At 44.9% G+C, this 19,176-nt stretch overlaps 1 protein-coding gene across 1 annotated transcript in view; it reads right to left on the bottom strand.

Annotated features, from left to right (window-relative positions):
* The window catches only part of CAPN13 (calpain 13), a 52,052-nt gene extending 33,863 nt beyond the window's left edge, over nt 1-18,189 (bottom strand). Inside the window, 6 exon segments of the mRNA XM_087436424.1 lie at nt 3,322-3,421; nt 3,424-3,454; nt 8,578-8,656; nt 8,658-8,691; nt 10,346-10,424; nt 17,992-18,189. Of these exon segments, the coding sequence (XP_087292550.1) occupies nt 3,322-3,421; nt 3,424-3,454; nt 8,578-8,656; nt 8,658-8,691; nt 10,346-10,424; nt 17,992-18,189 (521 nt within the window).
* Between the last annotated feature and the right edge of the window lie 987 nt (nt 18,190-19,176).

Raw genomic sequence — 19,176 nt, 5'->3', positions numbered from 1 at the left:
TCTCACCATGTTTCCACCTCTGTCATTCTCTCCTCCTGGGGATCACCCAGAATTCGCGTAAATTCACGTTAGCAAATACACAACAAGCAGCCACTCTAAGCAGGACTCTGCCCCAGGCACAAATGCCATGGATGGCATAGAAAGTCTTTTATCAAAGGAAGCTAAAGATACACAGAACAAGAGGGACATTCTGCAGAAACTACCATGTGACAGATTGATCTCAACTTGTTCTATAACCGGTTCTGAATCTTATCTTTCCGTTTCTGCCTCTCTCTGACCCAGGGTGAGGCCTGGTACTAGACTCTTATCTCTGGCGTGTTTGCTTAGTCCACTGCAAAGCCTGCCTCTGATCAGGATTATGCCCACTTGGGTCTGAATGCCTGACTCTCTTGATTTCCCACATGTATTATTCTGGCCCCTGATCCTAAATTAAGAGGGCTTTGCTGAGGGTGCTGGAAGTTCACAAAGACTGGGGTCCTAGAACCTATTCCAGAGCCTGCCAGAGTGATCTCCACACTGCTTCTTCCTGGTCATTCACTCTGGGGTCTTCCCTGACTTCAATAGGGCTGCACTAGAGTCACTCCAGAAAAGCAGCTGTGGGGCTCTGTCCCATCTCTTCAGGCCTGCTGCCTCAGGACACATGGGCCCCGTCTGATGTCTTGCACCCACCCCATTCTGCAGTCACCACAGTGATACCCAATGCAGGAAGGCCCCGCGGCCAGCAGCCCCCTTTCTCTGCATCTTCTGCAGTTTCTCTCATTGTCTCTCCGCAATGCCCACAAAACTTGTCCAGTAGCAGCTGGGTGTTTTGACAAGGAGCTATCTCTCTGCTTTATAAACATGAGCTCACGAATCCCGCTGATGCTTCAGGAACATGGCAACTATTCTTAGCCCTCTTTGCTGACAGGAGATAGAAAGGGAAGGAAAGATAGAGAGCACTGTGTTCACCACACCTGTCACTACGCCTTGTCACCTGAACCCAGGAGTTCTCAGAGAGCCTTGTTCTCATTCCTCTGCTTCAGCCTTATTTTGGGGAAATGTCTATCTCCCCAGCAATGACATGAAAGAGGGAAGAATTGAGACGTCTAAATCAGAGCCAGAAACTATGCTGAAATGCTGCAATTTTTAACTGCAGAGATTCTATAAAGAATGAGACAGACCACGGGGGACCAGACCTTGTCCCCCAGTCTCCTCTCTATCGAATGACCTCTGGGCGAAAAAATCTACAAAAAGAGATTTCTCCCCTCCACCACGACTGCCTTGACCAATTCGTTTCCAGACTCTCCAGCCGCAAGGATAGTTGCAAGTTTGGAGTCCACACGTTCACTAGGTATTGCCTACCCCTTTGCGGGGGAAAGAGAGCCATCTCCATCTGGATGGATGAGATCTCCATTCTTGTGCTGTAGTCCCTGTGTACCAGACACTGGGTTCCAAAGAAGCAAAAAGACAAATCTTTTTCCTATAGGACTAACAGTGTCAAGAGATGATGGAAACCCATGTGACTAGGGAGACTAGTCCTCACCCCAACTTGGCCTCAAACCCAGTGTGACCTTGGGCAAGTCGTTTCACCTCTCTGAGCCTCAGCTGGCTTATCTTTCAAAAAAGATGCTGACAGAGGTCTCTTCCAGCTCTGATATGCTATAATTCTATTTGATTCCTTCCTGCATTCTATAACTTCCTTCTTTGGATGGAGGGAAAAGCTTTTAAATGGCTTAATAGTTTGAAACATTTTATCCTCTGCTAGATTTCTTTAGGCGGTAGAATGTGGATTCCGGGACCACTTTCCTATTTATTTTCAAGCTGAGTGATTGCCTTAGGTCAGCTGTTAACAAAATGGGGTCAAAGTCATCATTTCAGTCCACAAGCTTTCTAATTCTCCAAGTGAACTGCCACGCTCCCCCTTTACGTAAGGCAGAAACGACGCCCTGAAGTGGTGAGGGCTGAATCCATACTGGAAAGATAATGGCAGTGTCTGCGTAAGTAGCTTAGAAGTGAATTAACCTCCCCAAATATATGGATTGGTTCAACAACCTTGGCTGTTATCTGGGCTTCATTCTCAAATGCTAATGAGCAGCTCCCCCTGACACTGGAAATGAGCAATAGCTTTAGTTTTTCACAAGTGGGCTCAGAAGAAAGAATGCAAAAAAAGAGGTCTTGAGCTATCTCACTGTTCAGACTGTGACCTCCAGAAGGACAGGGACTGGGGTAGACTGAGGGTTGTTACCACTCCTCAGGGCCCAGGACTGGACTGGGCAGGGTCTTCAGCCGTGCTAGATGTCCTCCCCCTGGTCAGATGACCGAAGAGTCAGCAGATTCAGGCTGCCTACTTCCACCTGCCATTATATCACTTGGCTTCCCCATTTTTAAGATGATGGTTGGTTAGGATGATCTTTGGGGAACCTAATTCAGTGACGCTCTCTGCTACATATTTTCTCCTGAAAATGTGGTCCTCTGTTCTTTCGTCTCCTAGCGTTGATTTCTACCTCTGATGTGTCCCTCACCTGCGTGGGTCTTTGCGACAGTGATCACACACACACGTACTCTTGCACACAGCCACTTGAGCCAGTCTGAGTCTCTATCCCCGTGCCAAACACAGGGCCTGGCCTATGGTTAAATGCTCAATAAACATCTGTTGAATGAAAGCAGCCCAAGAATCTAAGTAAAACATGTGAATTGGGGTGTTGATAAGTCCTTGAGCTTGTCAACACCAGAAGGTAGCCCCTGAATCATGGTGTTTGGACCACATAATAACAAGCAACTCCTGCCCTGACCCTACACATGAGTGCAATCTCACAGCAGCCACACCAGGCCCCCAACTGACCCAACCTCACTTGGAACTGTCCCACCTCTAGGTCTTTGCTCGAATCATTCCCATTTTTGAAATTCTACCCATCGTTCAAGGCCCCACTCAATGCCACCTCCTCTGACAGCCTGACCCTGTGAGTCAGAAAGTCAAGATTGTTTCCTCTCTCCTTTGTCCTCTCATCAGATTTTGACCATGATATATTTTATTTCAGCCCTTATATCAGCCCTTGCAATAATATCCTTGTCAGTGCCTCTTTGTTCAGCCCTGCCCTGCCCACCCCTTGTTATGTACCTCTGGGTCCCTCCTGATGGTGTCACAGCCTTGCACACAGTGATTCCTTAGGGAGGATGTCAAGCTGGGTGGCAAAGGCTTTGATGTTCCCGGGACATCGCTTGCATTCAGCAGAGCTGCCAAAAGTCCCAGGGCCAGCTGGCGGGGAGCATCTGACAGGGCAAGTGCCTGGGCGGGCAGGGCCAGCACTGAGGCCCTTGGCTGAGGGATGGGCCCATCCTTACTTGGCGTAGGCTTTCTCCAGCAGGCGGGGCCAAAACTCTTGGTTGTCCCGAGGATGCACAAAGAGGTAATCCTTGTTCAGGACAGGCAGGCGATCATCACCACTGCTTCCACCCACTGGCCACACTGCTAGAACTGGAAGAAATGGGGAATATATGCCTTAGTAGAGTTGGGGTAGGAAGGAGCTCCTGGACCCCCGACCCACACCAAAAAATCACCACCGTCACCACATGACCCCCACAATGCAAAAATGAACTCTATTCGGAACAAAATCTCAGCCTATGTTGGATGGACAAGGGACGGGCATGTCATCTCCACTGGCAGTTGGAGAAAATGAGTCACAGATCCAGTTAGTCAAGGAAAATACAAGCAGAGAGGAAGGAGACTTGGATTCTAGTTTGACTTTGTTTCTAACTCTGGCCTTGCTTTGGCAAGTCCTTTGTGAGCTCCAAACATGAGGCTCTCCAGGTACATCTTGTGCACAGAATGGCAGTAGGGGGAGCAGCTGCTGAATAACAAAGGAGAATGGTAGACACAGAGTGTTGTAATGGGGGAAGGAGAGCCTACTGGGTGCTGATGGCTTGAGGCAGGAAGCAGGTGGAGAGGAGACAGGGAAGGCATCCCAGATGGCAGGGACAGTGTGGGCAAAGGCCTGGAGGCCGAATGATGAGGATTGCTCAGGAGGACTGAGCACTTACAGCCTCCCTCTGGCCCTCCTCTCTTCAAGTCAAGCTGGCCCTGCCATCAGAACAGCAGAAATGAAACTGGCTGGCGCTGCTACTGCTAAGAGCACAAATGAACCAGATGTTCCTCTCCAAAACAGACTGCTTTAATCTTCAGCATTCAACTCTTAATGGTTCACCCGGGGACATCGCCAAATGACGAAAATTCATAACAAAGCCAGCCTTTTGGAGTTTCTTCCCTGGTCTCCCCTGTGCTGGATAAGCAGCAGGGCTTCAGGCTTCAGTCCTGAGCCTTGATGAAGGCAAGTCTCCGACAGGTGGGCTCAGAGTAAAGCTGGGTAGGTGCAATCTATCATCTGCTCAGCAGTGACAGGAAGCCATCCGCATGGACTTTTTCACAGCTGGATGTCGCAGATGTTGGGCTGTTGCATTTAGCTGAGGATGCACTTTCAAAGCCGAGATGGAGACCAAGACAGAGACGTCACTAGAGACAAAGCAAAGAAGATGTTTCCACGGTCATTAATGGACCAGTGCACTGCAGCTGGTTCGGCACAGCTGTGGACGTGGGTGTCCCTATTGTAGTAAGATGCATAGGTGGGTGAGGTCAAGAGCCAACGGGATGTTATTAGAGGGAGATCATGAAATGCATCTGAAGCATCAAGGAACGCTAATCCAGCTCCTAGATGGGGGGTACTGGCAGGGCAGCCCGATCCAGATTTGGGATTTAATTGGACAGCAGAGTTCAGTAGACTGTCCAGTGAGTGGAACTATGCTTGATTCCTGGTTTTGCCTTTAGTTACCTGAGCAACAGACACTGGGTAAGACACTTAATTCTCTGTGACTCAGTTTCCTCATCTGTCGTATGGTGGTAGGAGTAAGAACTGCCTCATGGTGCTGTGACTGGGATCAGATGAGACTGTGAAAGTGAGATCACAGTTTGCTAAGTAGAAACTGTTTTTCAATAGCCTTTTTGTTCAGCACCTAGGATAGTGCCTGGCACACAGCCACCATCACGAATGAGTGAGTCCTGGCTTGAACCAACCTGGTTAGTTCCCCCTTAGAAGTCACCCTCACTCCCATCTCCCCACACCAGTAATGCTGACCAAACTTCTCTCCCTGTACAAAGGCAACATCAGATAAGATCATCATTCCCAGAGAGGATGCAAATGGCCTGACTGGTGGTCAAGAATGAGGCCACTGACCTGCATTTGCTGGTTCTCCTCTCTGGGTGAGGAGGACTGGCATCTGGATAATGTCTGCACCCTCCAAGAAGCATGCTGGTGCCATTTTGCCAACATCCAAGTGTCTGAGGGTAACCATAAGTATTTGGGAAAAGCACCCAAATTGTCCAGGCATTGGCCCCTTTCCAGGGAGCAGTGCCCAAGCTCAGAGTGATGAGAAGAGATGTACAGAGGTCGGCACTGCAGCTATTTCTGGGGAACTATGGGATTTTCTTTACCACCCAGAAGGGCAGAGAGTGTCCTGCCTGGGCCTTGGGTTGTCACTACCAACACTTGCAGGTCTGGGGCGAGCCCAGATACGGCTGAACCCTACATCCTCTAGCTTACTCCTCAGTGTGATCCTTGGACCAGCAACATCAGCATCACCTGGGTGCTTGTAAGAAGACCTGGTATGCAAATAGTTGAACTTCAGGAAGAGAGAACAGGATAAAGGAGAACACCCAGAAATAATGGAGGGAAACTTAGCTGAGCAGAAAAAGGAGACAGGTCTTCAGACTGAAAGGGCTCACTGAATTCCAGACAAGATTAATTTTAAAAAGGCACATATCTAAACATATTCCAGAGAAATTTGTGAACACCAAGGAGAGTGAGCCTCTTATAAACTTGCAGTTTGAAAGAACATGTTGCCTATGAAGTCCAGAGCAAATATTAGCACTGGATTTTTCCTCCGCAAGATCAGAAGCTATAAGAGAATGGAATAATGTTTACAGACTCTTGAGGAAAGAGAATATGATCCAAGAGTCCTAAATTCAACCGAAATATTGTTCTTAAGTAAGAGCAAATGAAAAATACTTGTGTAATCTGAGGAAACTATTTAAGGAACTACTCCTACCTAATGAGCAAGAAATTAGAACAAAAATCTTAGGAGGAAATGAAGGGTGAAAGAAACAATGGTGAGCAATGAGTTTTAAATATGCTTTGTACAAGAAACATATAACATAGTGAAAATGAAATTGATAATGAAGGGATGAGCAAAGATGTAACAGGGAAGTGTAAATCATAGGAGGCTGGAGTGGCATTAGGAACATCAGATAAAGAGAAATTCAAGGCCCAGAGCATTAAATACAACAAAGAGGACTATTATGTCAGCTTTATTCCAACAATCAGATAGCAAGAACATAAAACTTTGGCCACCAAAGAATATAGCAGGAAAAGTGTAAAGTCAGAACATCTGAAAACATAAGAGGAACCCTCCAGACTATAGCTTTGGGGAAGAATTTCAATTCATCTCTTTTAGAATTTGTCAAATCAAGCAGACAAAAACTAAGCCAAGATAAGAGAGATAATTGCAGATAATACAATCAGCAAATCAGATGCTTGATTCCATGTATAAAACTCATGACCATTGGGTAATATATATTTTTCTCACATGTCCATGAAACATCTACAAAACGTGTCTTGTTGGCCATAAATGAAACTTTAATAATTTCCTAAAACGTAGAGATTTTATGAATTATAGTCTCTGACCATAATTTAATAAATCTAAAACTCTACAACCAAAAGATTTCCCCCTGTAAAGCTTAATCAAAACTAAAAACATATTATCTTAAAATTAATAAAAGTAAGACATCTTATATCAAGATCTATAGATACAGATAAGATCTCAGAGGAAAATTTAGTCTTAAAAGTTTTTTCATTAAAAAAAGACTAACAATATTAAATGACTGGTTCAGAAAACAATAAAATTAACCAAGAGAAAGTAAATGGGCATTAATAAAAATAAATTGAAATTAATTATATAGAAAACAAAACCCCAAAAGAAAACGAATAGAATGAATAATGAAAATTAAAAGTTGATTCATTCAAAAACCAATACAACAGATTGGTTGGATTAAGAAAAGCTGGATTAAGAAAAGAAAGGAAAAATGAATATATAGCACAGGAATTGATAAAGTAGATTTAACCACCGATTAGAAGAAATTAAATGAATTTTCAGAAAATAATATAAGCAACTTTTGGGCAATAAATTTGGAACTATAGAAGAAATAGTTGGTTTTCCTGGCAAAATATGAATTTCAAGAATTAACTCCAGAAGAAATAAGAGACCCAAGCAGATGAATAGCTATTGAACACATTGGAAGAGTTAAAGAAATCACATTTAAAAAGGAAGTAGATCCATATGATTAGCTATTGTCTACGTTACTTTCAAAGATCAGATAATCAATGATTAACAACCATTATTCAAATTATTTCAGATCAAAGTATGTAAAACTCAGTGGGTTCATTTTAAAAAGCTAGCATAACTTAAATGTGATAAAATTAACATAAACAACTAGATATCAATTCTACATATGATATAGATGCAAAAATTCTAATAGAATTTTTAGCAAATTGAATCCAACAGTGTATTACAAGAACAGCAGACCAAGAAACAACATTACTAAAATCATGAGAAGGCAGGATTTTTCAAAATTGTGATGTTCTAAATAATGCGACAAGGCAATAGAGCAAAAGAGTTCTATAAATAGTAAAAGAAGAGACAAAATTATCTTTATTTGCAGGTAATATTAGATAACTAAAAAAATCCAGACTGTACTAAAGAAAAAAATTAGAACTAGTAAAGAAATTTGGTAAGGTGGCTAGATAAATTTTAATATATAGTAAGGAGTAGTTTTCCTCTTTTCAGCAATATCTACTTAGGAATGAGGGGAAAAATCTCATTCACATTAGCTACAAAACTGCAAAACATTTGAGGGGATAGCACCACTCTGAAAACATAACTACAACATTTTATTGTTCTGAATAAACTAGTTCTGAATAAATGGAAAGATATACCATGTTTCTGGAAAGGAATAATTTAAATAATAAAAATGTAACTTTTCCAAATTAATACATGAATTTAATGCTGCTCCACTCTGCATCACACTGGCTTTTCTTTTTACTTGACACAATGATTTTAAAGTTCTCGTGGAAGAATAAATGTGCAAAAATTACCAAGATATTTTTGAGGAAAGAGTAATGAATAATAAAGGAGAACTCGTCCTACCAGATGTTGTAACTTACTCTAAAGCTACTGTAATCAAAATAGCAAGATATGGCACAGGGACAGACGCTGACAAAAGCTCGGTGATGAGCAGGGTTCTTGATCAATGACTTTTTTTTGCTAATTGTTTTTCTGCCGTTTCTTTTTATTTACATGAAAACATTTGAACTCTCATCTTTCCTACGTGTTGTCAGATTGTGAGCTCAAATCCTTTTTTGGAGGTACTCAGAGAAACTAAAACGTAACTGACTCTTTCATCTCAGGCTGCCAGGCCACGAGAATACTCAAGACACTTGCCTCCCTGTGCTCACAGAGAACCCCACATAAAGGTTGTCCCAGCGGTGCATGTACTAGGAAACGGAAAATTCCTGCATACTGGTATGAAAAGGTTTGGTCCATCAGGATCTTCTGCAGATGCTGTGGGTTCTGTCAAGGAGCCCAGCACTGCCAGGAACCAGCAATCTTCTGTGAGGGTAGATAAGCGACAGGAGGATTCTTGGACAAACCTGGAAGCCCTACCCCATGCATTTCACAGGTCTTTGTCACCAGGGTCTGTATACTTTCTTCTGAATAATGCATTTTTTTTTTCTGTCCGAGAGAACTGGGTGAAGGACTCACTGGGGCCAGTTCCAAGCAAGATAGAGACGGAGCTGGCTGTCATGGTGATGGTGATGGTGGTGGTGGTGGGTGTGATGAAGGCGATGATGAGGGTGAGGGTGGGGATGGTGGTGGAGATGGGGTGATGAGGGTGGTAATCGGGGTGGTGATGGTGGTGGTGAGGGAGGTCAGAGAGCCCAGCCAGGCTTGGGCAGAGCTGGTAGATCAACTTGCCTTTTGATTCTCATTTTGCCAGGGGTGCCCAGAGCTAAAGTGACAGTGAATTTTGTTGCCAGCACGAGTGCAAGGGTGCTCTCTACAACTGGAACAACCAACTATGTTTTTCTTTGCTAATATTTGCTCAGCCTCATTACCCATGTCAGGGCTTCTCTAGCCCACACAGGGGTTCTCTCCTCCTCCCCTTTGAGGGACACGTTGCCTTGAGTTTCTCCTTGGACATTATTGTGAGCCCTTTTGAGCGTGCTCATCCCCTTCTCCTGAGTCTTCCCCACTTCACCTTCAACACAATCAATTATTTGAATGCCATTTTGTGTCAGACACTGTGCTGGGTGAAGCCAAAAAGACACCCTTGGAGAGGTCCTTCCTCCAGTTAGGTGGACCCTCATAGGAGGATTATTGGCCTGTGGGGGTTTTCCCCAACACTGAGAACAAGCCAGGTAGGCTTCTATCAACTTGGTGCTAAGACACCATGGTTCCACCAGGCAAAGTCCAAGTGCAGGCATCTTTGTAAGCTGACATTTTAAAGACGTGGAGTCTGTTCTCAGAAGAATTGCTGTCTTACTTGGCCATGTCTCCCAACTCTCTGTCTGCTTTCTCCTCCAAGCCAGTCCCACATAACCCTTGCTCAGGGGTTTTGCTGGAGCATACCTGATACCACCCAGGGGCCTCCTTCAAGGCAGGCCTCCACTTCCCTGTCCACACTGGTCAACTCTTAGCAACAACTCTGTCCCGGGCTGTCTGGCAGGTGGGAAGGAGTCTAACAGCCCTGGATTCAAATCCAACTCTGTCACTTATTGCTTATGTGACATTAAGGAAGTTATTTTACCTCTTAGACCCTTCATTTTCCTTTGTTTTCACAGAATGGAGATGTTGTGAGACATAAATGAAGTAATAGCACACGCAAAATATCTGGCACAGCCATTGCAGAAGCTCAATAAATGTTTGCTTCCCTTTTCTCGGTCCCTCCTTCCTTCCCATCTTCCAGCAGCTGATGCTTCTCTCTGCTCAGCGCTCAGATTAAACCCTGTGTCCATTTTTTCCCTTTTTTCAATAATTCCTTACCGCACATGGCTCTGCACACCTATTGCTGAGCTGACTTGCAGGTTGCAGGACTGGGCGTGAACAGTCCTTCCACAGCAGCACCGAGGGTGCCGGCCTTGCCTCCTCAGGAGCTGGGGCAGAACTCCGTGGGTCTGGGTGGACACCACCCTCCACCCCTCCCTACCTGAAGCTGACTCGGGCAGCCTGCCCCGATCTGGGGCCGGGAGGGGTGAATTCTTACGTGCCTGTCCTTGTTGGATGTCAGATCTGCTCGCACCTTCCAGGGTAAAGTGAGGCTCTGACTTACCCTTTGATAAATCCTTAGAAAAGAGGGAGAAAAGCTATGAGCATCTTTCATTCCTCTGTGTCCCAGTGTGGTACCCAGGACATCACTCATTTTGTCTTTGAGGAGTAGAGGTTAATTCTTAAATAGGTGCTTAAAATCTGAGTTAGGAAAGTTCCCCTCATTCTTCAGGTTTTATTGCTATCACGAAGGCAGATGTCACAGGGGTGTAAATGTAACTGACAAGACAGGCAATAAATGCCTAAGCAAACTGCATGCAGAGAGAACGTAAATAAGGACTCAGGATCCTTGCATCAAATAGTCAGCCATCCCGATCCCAACAAGCAGTGTTTTATTAAGAGGTTATAGACAACCAAAAAAAAAGAAGAATAGGATACATTTATTAGGAAGAAGCTTTTATAAACATAATAACTCTTTCTTTGTGAAATGTCATCTCTTAGAAGTCAGCGTTAGGCATTCTGGGCTCCAGGTTCAAGTCCAGTCACATGATGCACAGGATACGGGATGCGTATTACTCAGATATTTGCCCACTCCCTGGCTAACTCACAGACTGACTCTGGAAGACCCCAGGCTTGTCTCAGGTGCTGTTATTCAGCACCTAGTCCTTCCCCAACCTCCAACACACATCGTGCCTGCCAGCCACAGAGAGGGGCTTGCTAGAGGATTCTGCAGGGCTGCAATTCCCTAGGGAGAATTGTGGGAACTCTCAGCAGACCTGAGGATTGTGCCAGGTCCTGGAGCAGCTCCCCAGGCACTTTGGGGGAACACCGGGCCAAAGATGTGGCTCCTGCCCCAGCCCCACCAGCCCTTTGGATTTGCCCCCTCCTAGGAGCCCATAGGATTATCCTCAGCGTCCTCTCTGTGCGGCTCTTCCTGGATTTCCATGGTATATATTTGCATAATTTGGTAATTGTTCCTGTTTCGTTTCTTCTCACATTGACAATTAAGTCCCCAGAGAGCAGGGCTGCAAAGTGGGAATGGGTTCGTTTGCTCAGCAGCCGTGAATGGATGGAGCGCCGTGCCTTGTGAGACCTTCATAAACTGCCAGTTTCCTGGTGGAGCCGCCAAGGAGCAAACAAAGGTGTGGGAACGCGTGTGTCAGCTCGTGTGCGCGGGTCATCACCTCACCTCACCTCCTCCCACTGCCTTCCCTGCAAATAACTGGCCCTTTCAGATGGCCAGGAGAGGCACACTCAGGCCCAGGCCCTCCCGGGGTGAGGGGGACCCTGGGGTGGTCCCAACCTGACCCTCTGCTGTACCCACGCTGGGCAGAACCTGGGGGTCTCTCCCAACACAAGCAAGCAGGGCAGCCCTCTCCGAGGGGCCGCTGTGGTGAGCAGGGCCATGGAGGGAGCAACTCTCTCAGTTTCTAAACAACTTGGGGGCGTTTCAACGGCTGTCACTGTCCCCTCCCTTCTAATGGAAGAAGGAAGTAAAGGTCTCAAAGGAAGCCTGCTGTCAGTGGGCAGATGCTCATGTTCCTCCACTCCCAGGAATTAGAGGCTGGAGGCCATCGGGTATTTGGACTGGGACAAAGACAACTGTGCTCAGCTTTCTGCGCCCCCCAGCAGCCTCAGCTCTTCTTTGCTCTTTTCTCCTGGTTTTGCTCCAGTGATCCTCAGAGGAGGGGTGGACGTGCTCCCGAGTTGGTTCAGACGGACCTGGTATGGAGTCCAGCCCTGCGCTCTGCGTTTCCCCCAGATGACCTGGAGCAACTTCCTGTCCTTTGCTGAGCCTCAGTTGCCTCATGTGTAAAATGGGAAGATTAATACAAACTGGAGGGCAGGTGGGAGAATCAAATGAGAAAGCAATCAAGGCGCCGGCTGCCCTTTCAAACCCTTGCTGAGGGCCAGGTGCCGTATTCACGGAGGTCTCCCAACAGCCTTGCATGGCAGGAGTCTTTCCATTTTACAAATGAGGAAGGATGTGAAATACTTAGTGCAGTGTCAGGCACAGTACTTGTTCAATAAATATTGATTCCTTTCTTCTGGAATAATTGCAAAATTAAAAAGGCCATATCATAGACAAACCCAGAGCCTCAATGCATTCATTATTAAACAAGGTAGAATAAAAACGTGAATTAGGCAATCAACTCATAGATGTTAGAGAGAAAAAGACAAAAAGAGCCTCACAAGCATGGGTGGAAGGAAGTGATAAAGAGAACAATCAGTGAATTATAAATTAGAAAAACAGAAAAATCAATAAAGCAAATTGATTGTTCTATTTGGGGGCGAAGGTTTACATAGACCCAACCTCTGGCAAATATGGTAGAGAAAGCCACATAAAATTAGAAAGAGAAATGAGATTTTAGCAATATAAAAACATGATGTAAAATTCTATACTAATCACTTTAAAAATACTGATGATTTTCTGACAAAAATTAACATGGCCCAAAATGATTCAAGTTAGTAAATAACCTGAGAAGATTAATAACCTTGGAATAGTATTTTAAAATGATCAAAGACCATCTCCCTAATATTTCTGTAAAGGCTTCTAAGTACACACAATTTTCCTGCTGTGTTTTCTTAGACTTTCAGGGAACACACAATTCTTGTATCACTTACAGTTTCGGAGTTTAACAAAAAAAAAAACAGAAAGAAAGAAGAAGAACCCTGCCACCATTTATTTTGAGAAGCCAGCATAGCCTGGATGGCCAACCTGAGAGAAAACACACACACACACACACACACACACACACACACACACACACACCAGACTGATTTCACTTATGGAAATATACCTAAGTAAAATACTCAGCAAATGAATCAATAATAAATCATAAGACTAACCCGCCATCATCAAGTAAGGTTTGCCATCGACAAGCAGAATACCAGAATTTTTGCATGTCAAGACGTTTAATAATATAAAATAGCATTTTCATGAACCAAAGGAGAAAGAATTTATATCCTTCCAATAAATGCTATGAAAGCATTTGACCAATATACCACTTTCTCTGATTTACCAAAATAATAAACATTGAATTAACAAAAATTTTAGCTAATTTAGGAACAGAAAGGTTTTTTAATGTTATGAAAATTAAATGGCAATCATTTCAAATCAAAAATCAAGTCAACATCAAGTTTATGGGCAAAACAGTGGAATCGTTTGCATCAAAATTGGGCACAGAACCAGACCAACAGTCTCCTGTCCTCTACGCTGCCTGTTCCTTCCCCACCCTGGGCTTTAGAGGGGTGCTGGACGATCTAAATAGAGCAAAGGTAGGAAGAGACAGAGATTATACCCAGAAGCAGTCTAGTCTGCTGGGCTGACTTCCTGAGACAAGGCCCAGAGAGGAAATAGGTACAGATGGCTGGGAAGATGGAAATGCTCTGGCTCTGGGCAGGTCCCCTGTCACCAGGCAATGAGCAGCCACCACCCTGAGTGTGACTCAGAGTCACCTGGGAGCTTTCCAGACATGGAGACTGCTGGGTCCCGCCTCCCACAGCTGGATTTTAGTAGGTCAGCCAGAGGTAGAGCTCAGGATTTACAGAGCTCCTCAGAAGATTCTGAGGCCCAGCCAGGGTGAGGGCGCAGGTTGGGCAGTTGAGCGATTTGTTCCAGGTCCCCCAGGAAGCAGGCTGTGAATTAGCCAATCTGGCTCCATAGTGCCTAGCTCTTCCCCATGGACCACATCAGCAGGCAGAGTCTTCTTGACGTCAGTGTTTTCTGATTCTGTGAGATGGACTGGCCCTTGGAGGGCTCTGAAACATCCGTCGGTACAGAAAGAAGCTGTGGTGGTTAACTTTATGTGTCAGTTTGAATAGATCATGGGGTGCCCAGATATTTGGCTAAACATTATTTCTGAGTGTGTCTGTAAAAGTGTTTCCAGATGAGATTAGCATTTGAATTGGTGGGCTCAGTAAAGCAGATTGCCCTCCCCAATATGGATGAGCATCATGAATCTGCTGAGGGCCTGAATAGAGAATACAGAATAGAGGAAGGGAGCATACCCCCTTCTCTGCCTGACTGCTGAGCTGGGACATCGGTCTGCCCTTTCACTGGGAATTACACCACCGGCACCCCCTGGTTCTCAGCCCTTCCCACTTGGACTGAACTAAACCACCAGCTTTCCTGGGTCTCCAGCTTGCAGACAGGAGATTGGGGACTTCTCAGCCTCCATGATCACATGAGCCAATTCCTCGTAATAAATCTCTCATCATAAACATATTGCTAGTATATATATATATATCCTGTTGGTTCTGTTTCTCTAGAGAACCCTGGCTAATACAGAAGGCGTCAGCCATAGTCAAACAAAGTACTCTTAGAAACTTAGTTTGGGATTGTGGAGCCCTTTTTCAATGCAGTTTGGGGCAATCTCTTGTTATATTAGGCATGCCAGAAGTTCGTGTAATGCAAAAGTCCTTAGAATCTTAGGAAATACCCTCTCTGAAGTGGTACCAAACCCAGTACTCTCCTGCAGTTGTCTCTGGAGGTGTCTCTTCCAATGAGACATCACTTTGTGTATTTCCAACAGTGATTCCTGCGTTCTTTTCAAAGGCTGCTCATGTACTTCCCCAGATGGTGTACTGTTCTTGGATGAGGTTTAGCGTCTTAGCACTCAGACACAGGCCCTTTCAGAGGGTGGCCAGAGTTCGGGCTGGCCCAGGTGGCAGTGTCACTCCCTTTTTCTATTTTTGCTCAAGAACTTTGCTTTATTGGCATCAAAGATCTTTGGTTCAATGGCAATTGGCTGTTGGCTTTTGTTCGCTTTCTGTCACCCTCTGTTACCTCTTGCCTTCACAACCTCCACTCATATCCCCACTTTGTCAACCCCTTCCTTTTCTGAAGAACTCCTTTTGGTCCCAAGGTGAATCATTTCTAGTGAATGATCCTTCCAGAAACTCTGCTCTGGCTGCTTGGAAGATGCAAGTTGTTGCCTAAACAGGCAATGCTTCATTCTGGGATGGCCACAGGCCAGAATCCACAGTGGGGCTGGGTGCCGAGCACCCATCAGACAACATACTTTGGGCTCACAGCCCATTCTGCAGTTGAGCAGTGAAATGTTTTTCACTAGAATGGAGACAAAGATGAAATTTCAATCCCTCAATCTGACAGATTTGTGACCGCACCGTGAAGATCTATATCTACAATTCTGTGCTCTCCAATATGGTAGCCACAAGCCATATTGGCTACATAAATTTAAATTAAATAAAATTAAAACTTCAATCCCTCAGTCACACTAGCCACATTCCAAGCGCTCAATAGTCGCATGTGACTAGAGGCTACAGTATTGAACAGTGCAGAAAGAACATTTCCAACATCACAGAAAGTTCTATTGGGCAGTGCTGATCTATTGAGTGAGGATAATGATATTATCTACCTCACAGGACTGTTATGGTAATTAAATGAAATGTTGTATGTAAAGTGCTTAGATTAATACCTAGCACATGTACGCACTTGATAGATAAAATTTATTATTATTAACCATGAAATAAAAATTCTAGAAGAAAGTCACTCTAAGCACCAAATTTAGTTCAGAGAAATGTCACATAGATACTCCATGTATAAGTGTAATTCTCAGCATTGTCTCTTGCTGACACTGGGGGTTGTAGGAAGCTTTGAGGCTGATGAGGAGTTGGGTCCCAACAGTGCTATTTGCTTCATGCACAGGTACAGGCTACTTAAAATAAAATTATTTAATTTAATTTAACAGAACCTGATTGCCTGCTGGTGGGGGGAGTGTAGGGAGGTGAGGGGGGTTTAGAAATTGTTTAAACCAAGAAAAGCTGAATGAAGCAGTAGAAGGAGCTCCTACTTCAAACACAGTTGCAGCAGCAAATGGACTAGGTTAATTGTTAGAGGGAGGGAAGACCAGAAGAAGACAGAGGTAGGCAAAAGGCGAAGGGGAGAGAGAGAGAGAGAGAGAGAGTAGAGAAAGGAGCGAGAGGAGAGAGAGAGGAAAGAGAGAAGCAAATGTAAGTGTGGCCAGCAAAGAAATATGACATATCCACATATACATTTTAAAAGAAGTGCTGGAATGAAAAGTGACCCCCTGGTAGAGTTTGGGTAAGCTTTTGGGTAAGAAGAGGAAGGGGAGTAAAACTTATCTTGTTCCTGGCTGTCTCCATTTCAGGTTCCTGGCATGACTCTGTGTAAGTCATTTCCCTTCTGTTTGCCTCAGTTTCTCCGTGACCCCAAAAGACATCACAAGTTGAGTTGTTACTGGAATTAAGATAATAAGAAACTCTCAACCCTTTCTAAATCGAAATGTTATAAATTCTTCAACACTATAAATATTGTCTCACATCTATTGCTCAGCACCTTGTGAAAAAAAGAAACAAACACTTTCCAAAAGAATCTCAACTTCTCAAAATAACAAAGGGAAAAAAATATAACCCTTCCAAATCTTAAATAGAGTTCTCTGTTCAGCTGTCCTTAGGAGGTGAAGGCCAGAAGAAGAGAGTCATTGTCGGGGACTTGTCTCTCGCTGCTAAGATGGACCCTAGAAGGCTGAAGCACCCCCATCTTTCTTTAAACAGCCTTCCAAGCCCCACCTGATCCCCACTAATCCTCCCTTTCCCCAAGGCTACAAATCTGTCCGAAGTTAGGACAAGACTTGGCCCCTCCAGAATTCTATGTCTTGTTCTATGTCATAGAAAACATATTTTCTGTGTAACCTAACCTGGCTTTATTGAAAGTGCTCAGCAGAGTGCTCAGCATTTAATCTGTGCTCAGTAACAATTGCGCATATTGTAATCATGAGCTCACTAGACATTGTATTATTTTCTCTTGTTCTAGGTTCTGCTGGCTACTTTTAGAAGCATGAACAGGAGGTTTGGGCATCAGGGCCCTCAAAAAGGTCCTTACCTGGGTCCTTTGCATCAACAGTAGTCCTGATGAGATTATGAGAATGTTGAGTGTGCCGAGAAATTTCCCTTGGAGCTTCATGCTCTGAAACTGAAATAGTTCTGGAAAAAACAACAGGTCTCACCTTGCTGCAGGTGGAGTGAGCGGCCATCTCCTGGGGTGGGGGTGACAGAGGGGTATGAATGTTGTCCTGTAATATCTCCCTAATTTTACAGCTGATGTCTGAAATTCTGCTGTAGGTATCAAGCCTTTACAAGATTGAAAATACAAATATAAATGAGAGAGGTGAGGCAATTATTTAAATTCATCCTATTGTATAAGTGACTGACATGATAACTTCTGTTTGAGTAAATTCTAACAGGGAAAGAGAAAAGAAGAGAAAGACTGATACCTGAAGAGAATAAAGAGTGATGAAGACTGATAGATGGGCTCAATTATGGAGATGGAAGAGACCCTGAAAACCAGCTACTACAATCTTCATGCCCATGGTTTCCCATTTTTCAGATGAGAATACTAAGGCATGTAATCTAGTGATGTGTTCATTGTCAGAACTGGGTTAGAACCCAGGGGTCCTGGTTCCTGGTATAGGGTTTTTCCATCCCACTGAGTATACAACACTGTAGCCGAGGGACCAGATGAATTTAACTCTCCTTCCAGTTTGCTTTGGGCAGCCCTGAAAACCAGGTCTCAGGCCCATCCGTCTTTCAGTGGGAGGTACCATGGCAGGCAGCTCAGAGGGTCCAGGAGCTGGGTGTGTTCCTAGGGGGCTCACTCACCTTTGGCTGCTTCCACTGCAGGCTGGAGATGTTTTGTCCCTGGAGCAGCTGCAGAACTATGGAAGATGTCTTGGCAGGGAAAGTCTCATCCTCAAACAGCAGACCTCTGCGGAGGCAACGATCCTGCAAGAAGTTAAAGTCCTGGCCCTTGACCTTGATGATGGTGGTCCTGGCTAGAGGCTCCTGGCTGTGTGTCATGACTCTCCCTAGAAGACGTCTTACATCTGTTCTTTCTGGGGAGAAAAAGAGGTATTTTTAGGGAGGAGCTGTCAAGTTCTTTGCATCATGGGATGTGAGCCCTGGAAGGGCACTCAGATGTCCCCCCTAGAGGTCTAGCCTGACTAGAATTCAAGCATCCTCCCTCCCAGGTCAGTTTTTAATCTGCTATACTGAACAGCTCCTCGGTGTGTTCCTAAGTGCACGAGAGACCTTGGCGGTATTTGTACATTAATGAATATTTATTCAGGACTGACCTTGTGCCAGGCACTTTTCTGAATGCCGGCAATCCAAAGACAAATACTATACGATATTTATCCCCTAGGGGCTCACTATCAAATGGGAAAGAAAGATTAGATATTTTAACAATTAGCTATCATTCAACGGAAACTGTCTAATTAAAAACATGTACAAAGTCCTGTGGATATAAAGAGGAGGAGCTATGAACTGCTGAGGAGAGTCTGGGATGACGCTCCCACAGGCAGTGACATTTGATTTGGGCCTTGAAGGAAGAAGAATTTGCCAGGTGGAGAACTGGTGGGTAGATATATAAAAAAAAGTTCCTCCAGGTGCCCTGAGTAGCAAGCGCATGGAGGCCCAGGAGTTGGATTGGAAAGGTCATGGGCGTTAGAGGGAATGGGAGGGGCTGGAGAGGTCGGTGGGGTGGGGGCTGGGGAGTGTTGGCAGAGATGGCCGAGAAGGTGGATTGGAAAGCTGGACTGTGAAGTGTTTTATACCTTGAAAGCACTGCAGGGCCACTGAAGAGGTGGGTCATGGTCAGATCTGTGTATGGGACTGTGGAGCAAGTTGGAGGCCAGCATGGTACTGCTCTGGTGAGGACTCTCTTCCTGGCTCACAGATGGCCACTTTCTCACTGTGTCCTCACAAGGCAGAAAGAGAGAGAGAGAGAAAGAGAGAGAGAGGGAGACCTTTACCTCTCCTTTTTAGAAGGCCACAATCCTATTGGAT

The sequence above is a fragment of the Ceratotherium simum genome, chromosome 11 (assembly GCF_057802395.1).
Source record: "Ceratotherium simum simum isolate JZ-2026a chromosome 11, ASM5780239v1, whole genome shotgun sequence".
Classification (NCBI taxonomy): Eukaryota; Metazoa; Chordata; class Mammalia; order Perissodactyla; family Rhinocerotidae; genus Ceratotherium; species Ceratotherium simum.
This window is presented reverse-complemented; position numbering and strand designations above follow the sequence as displayed.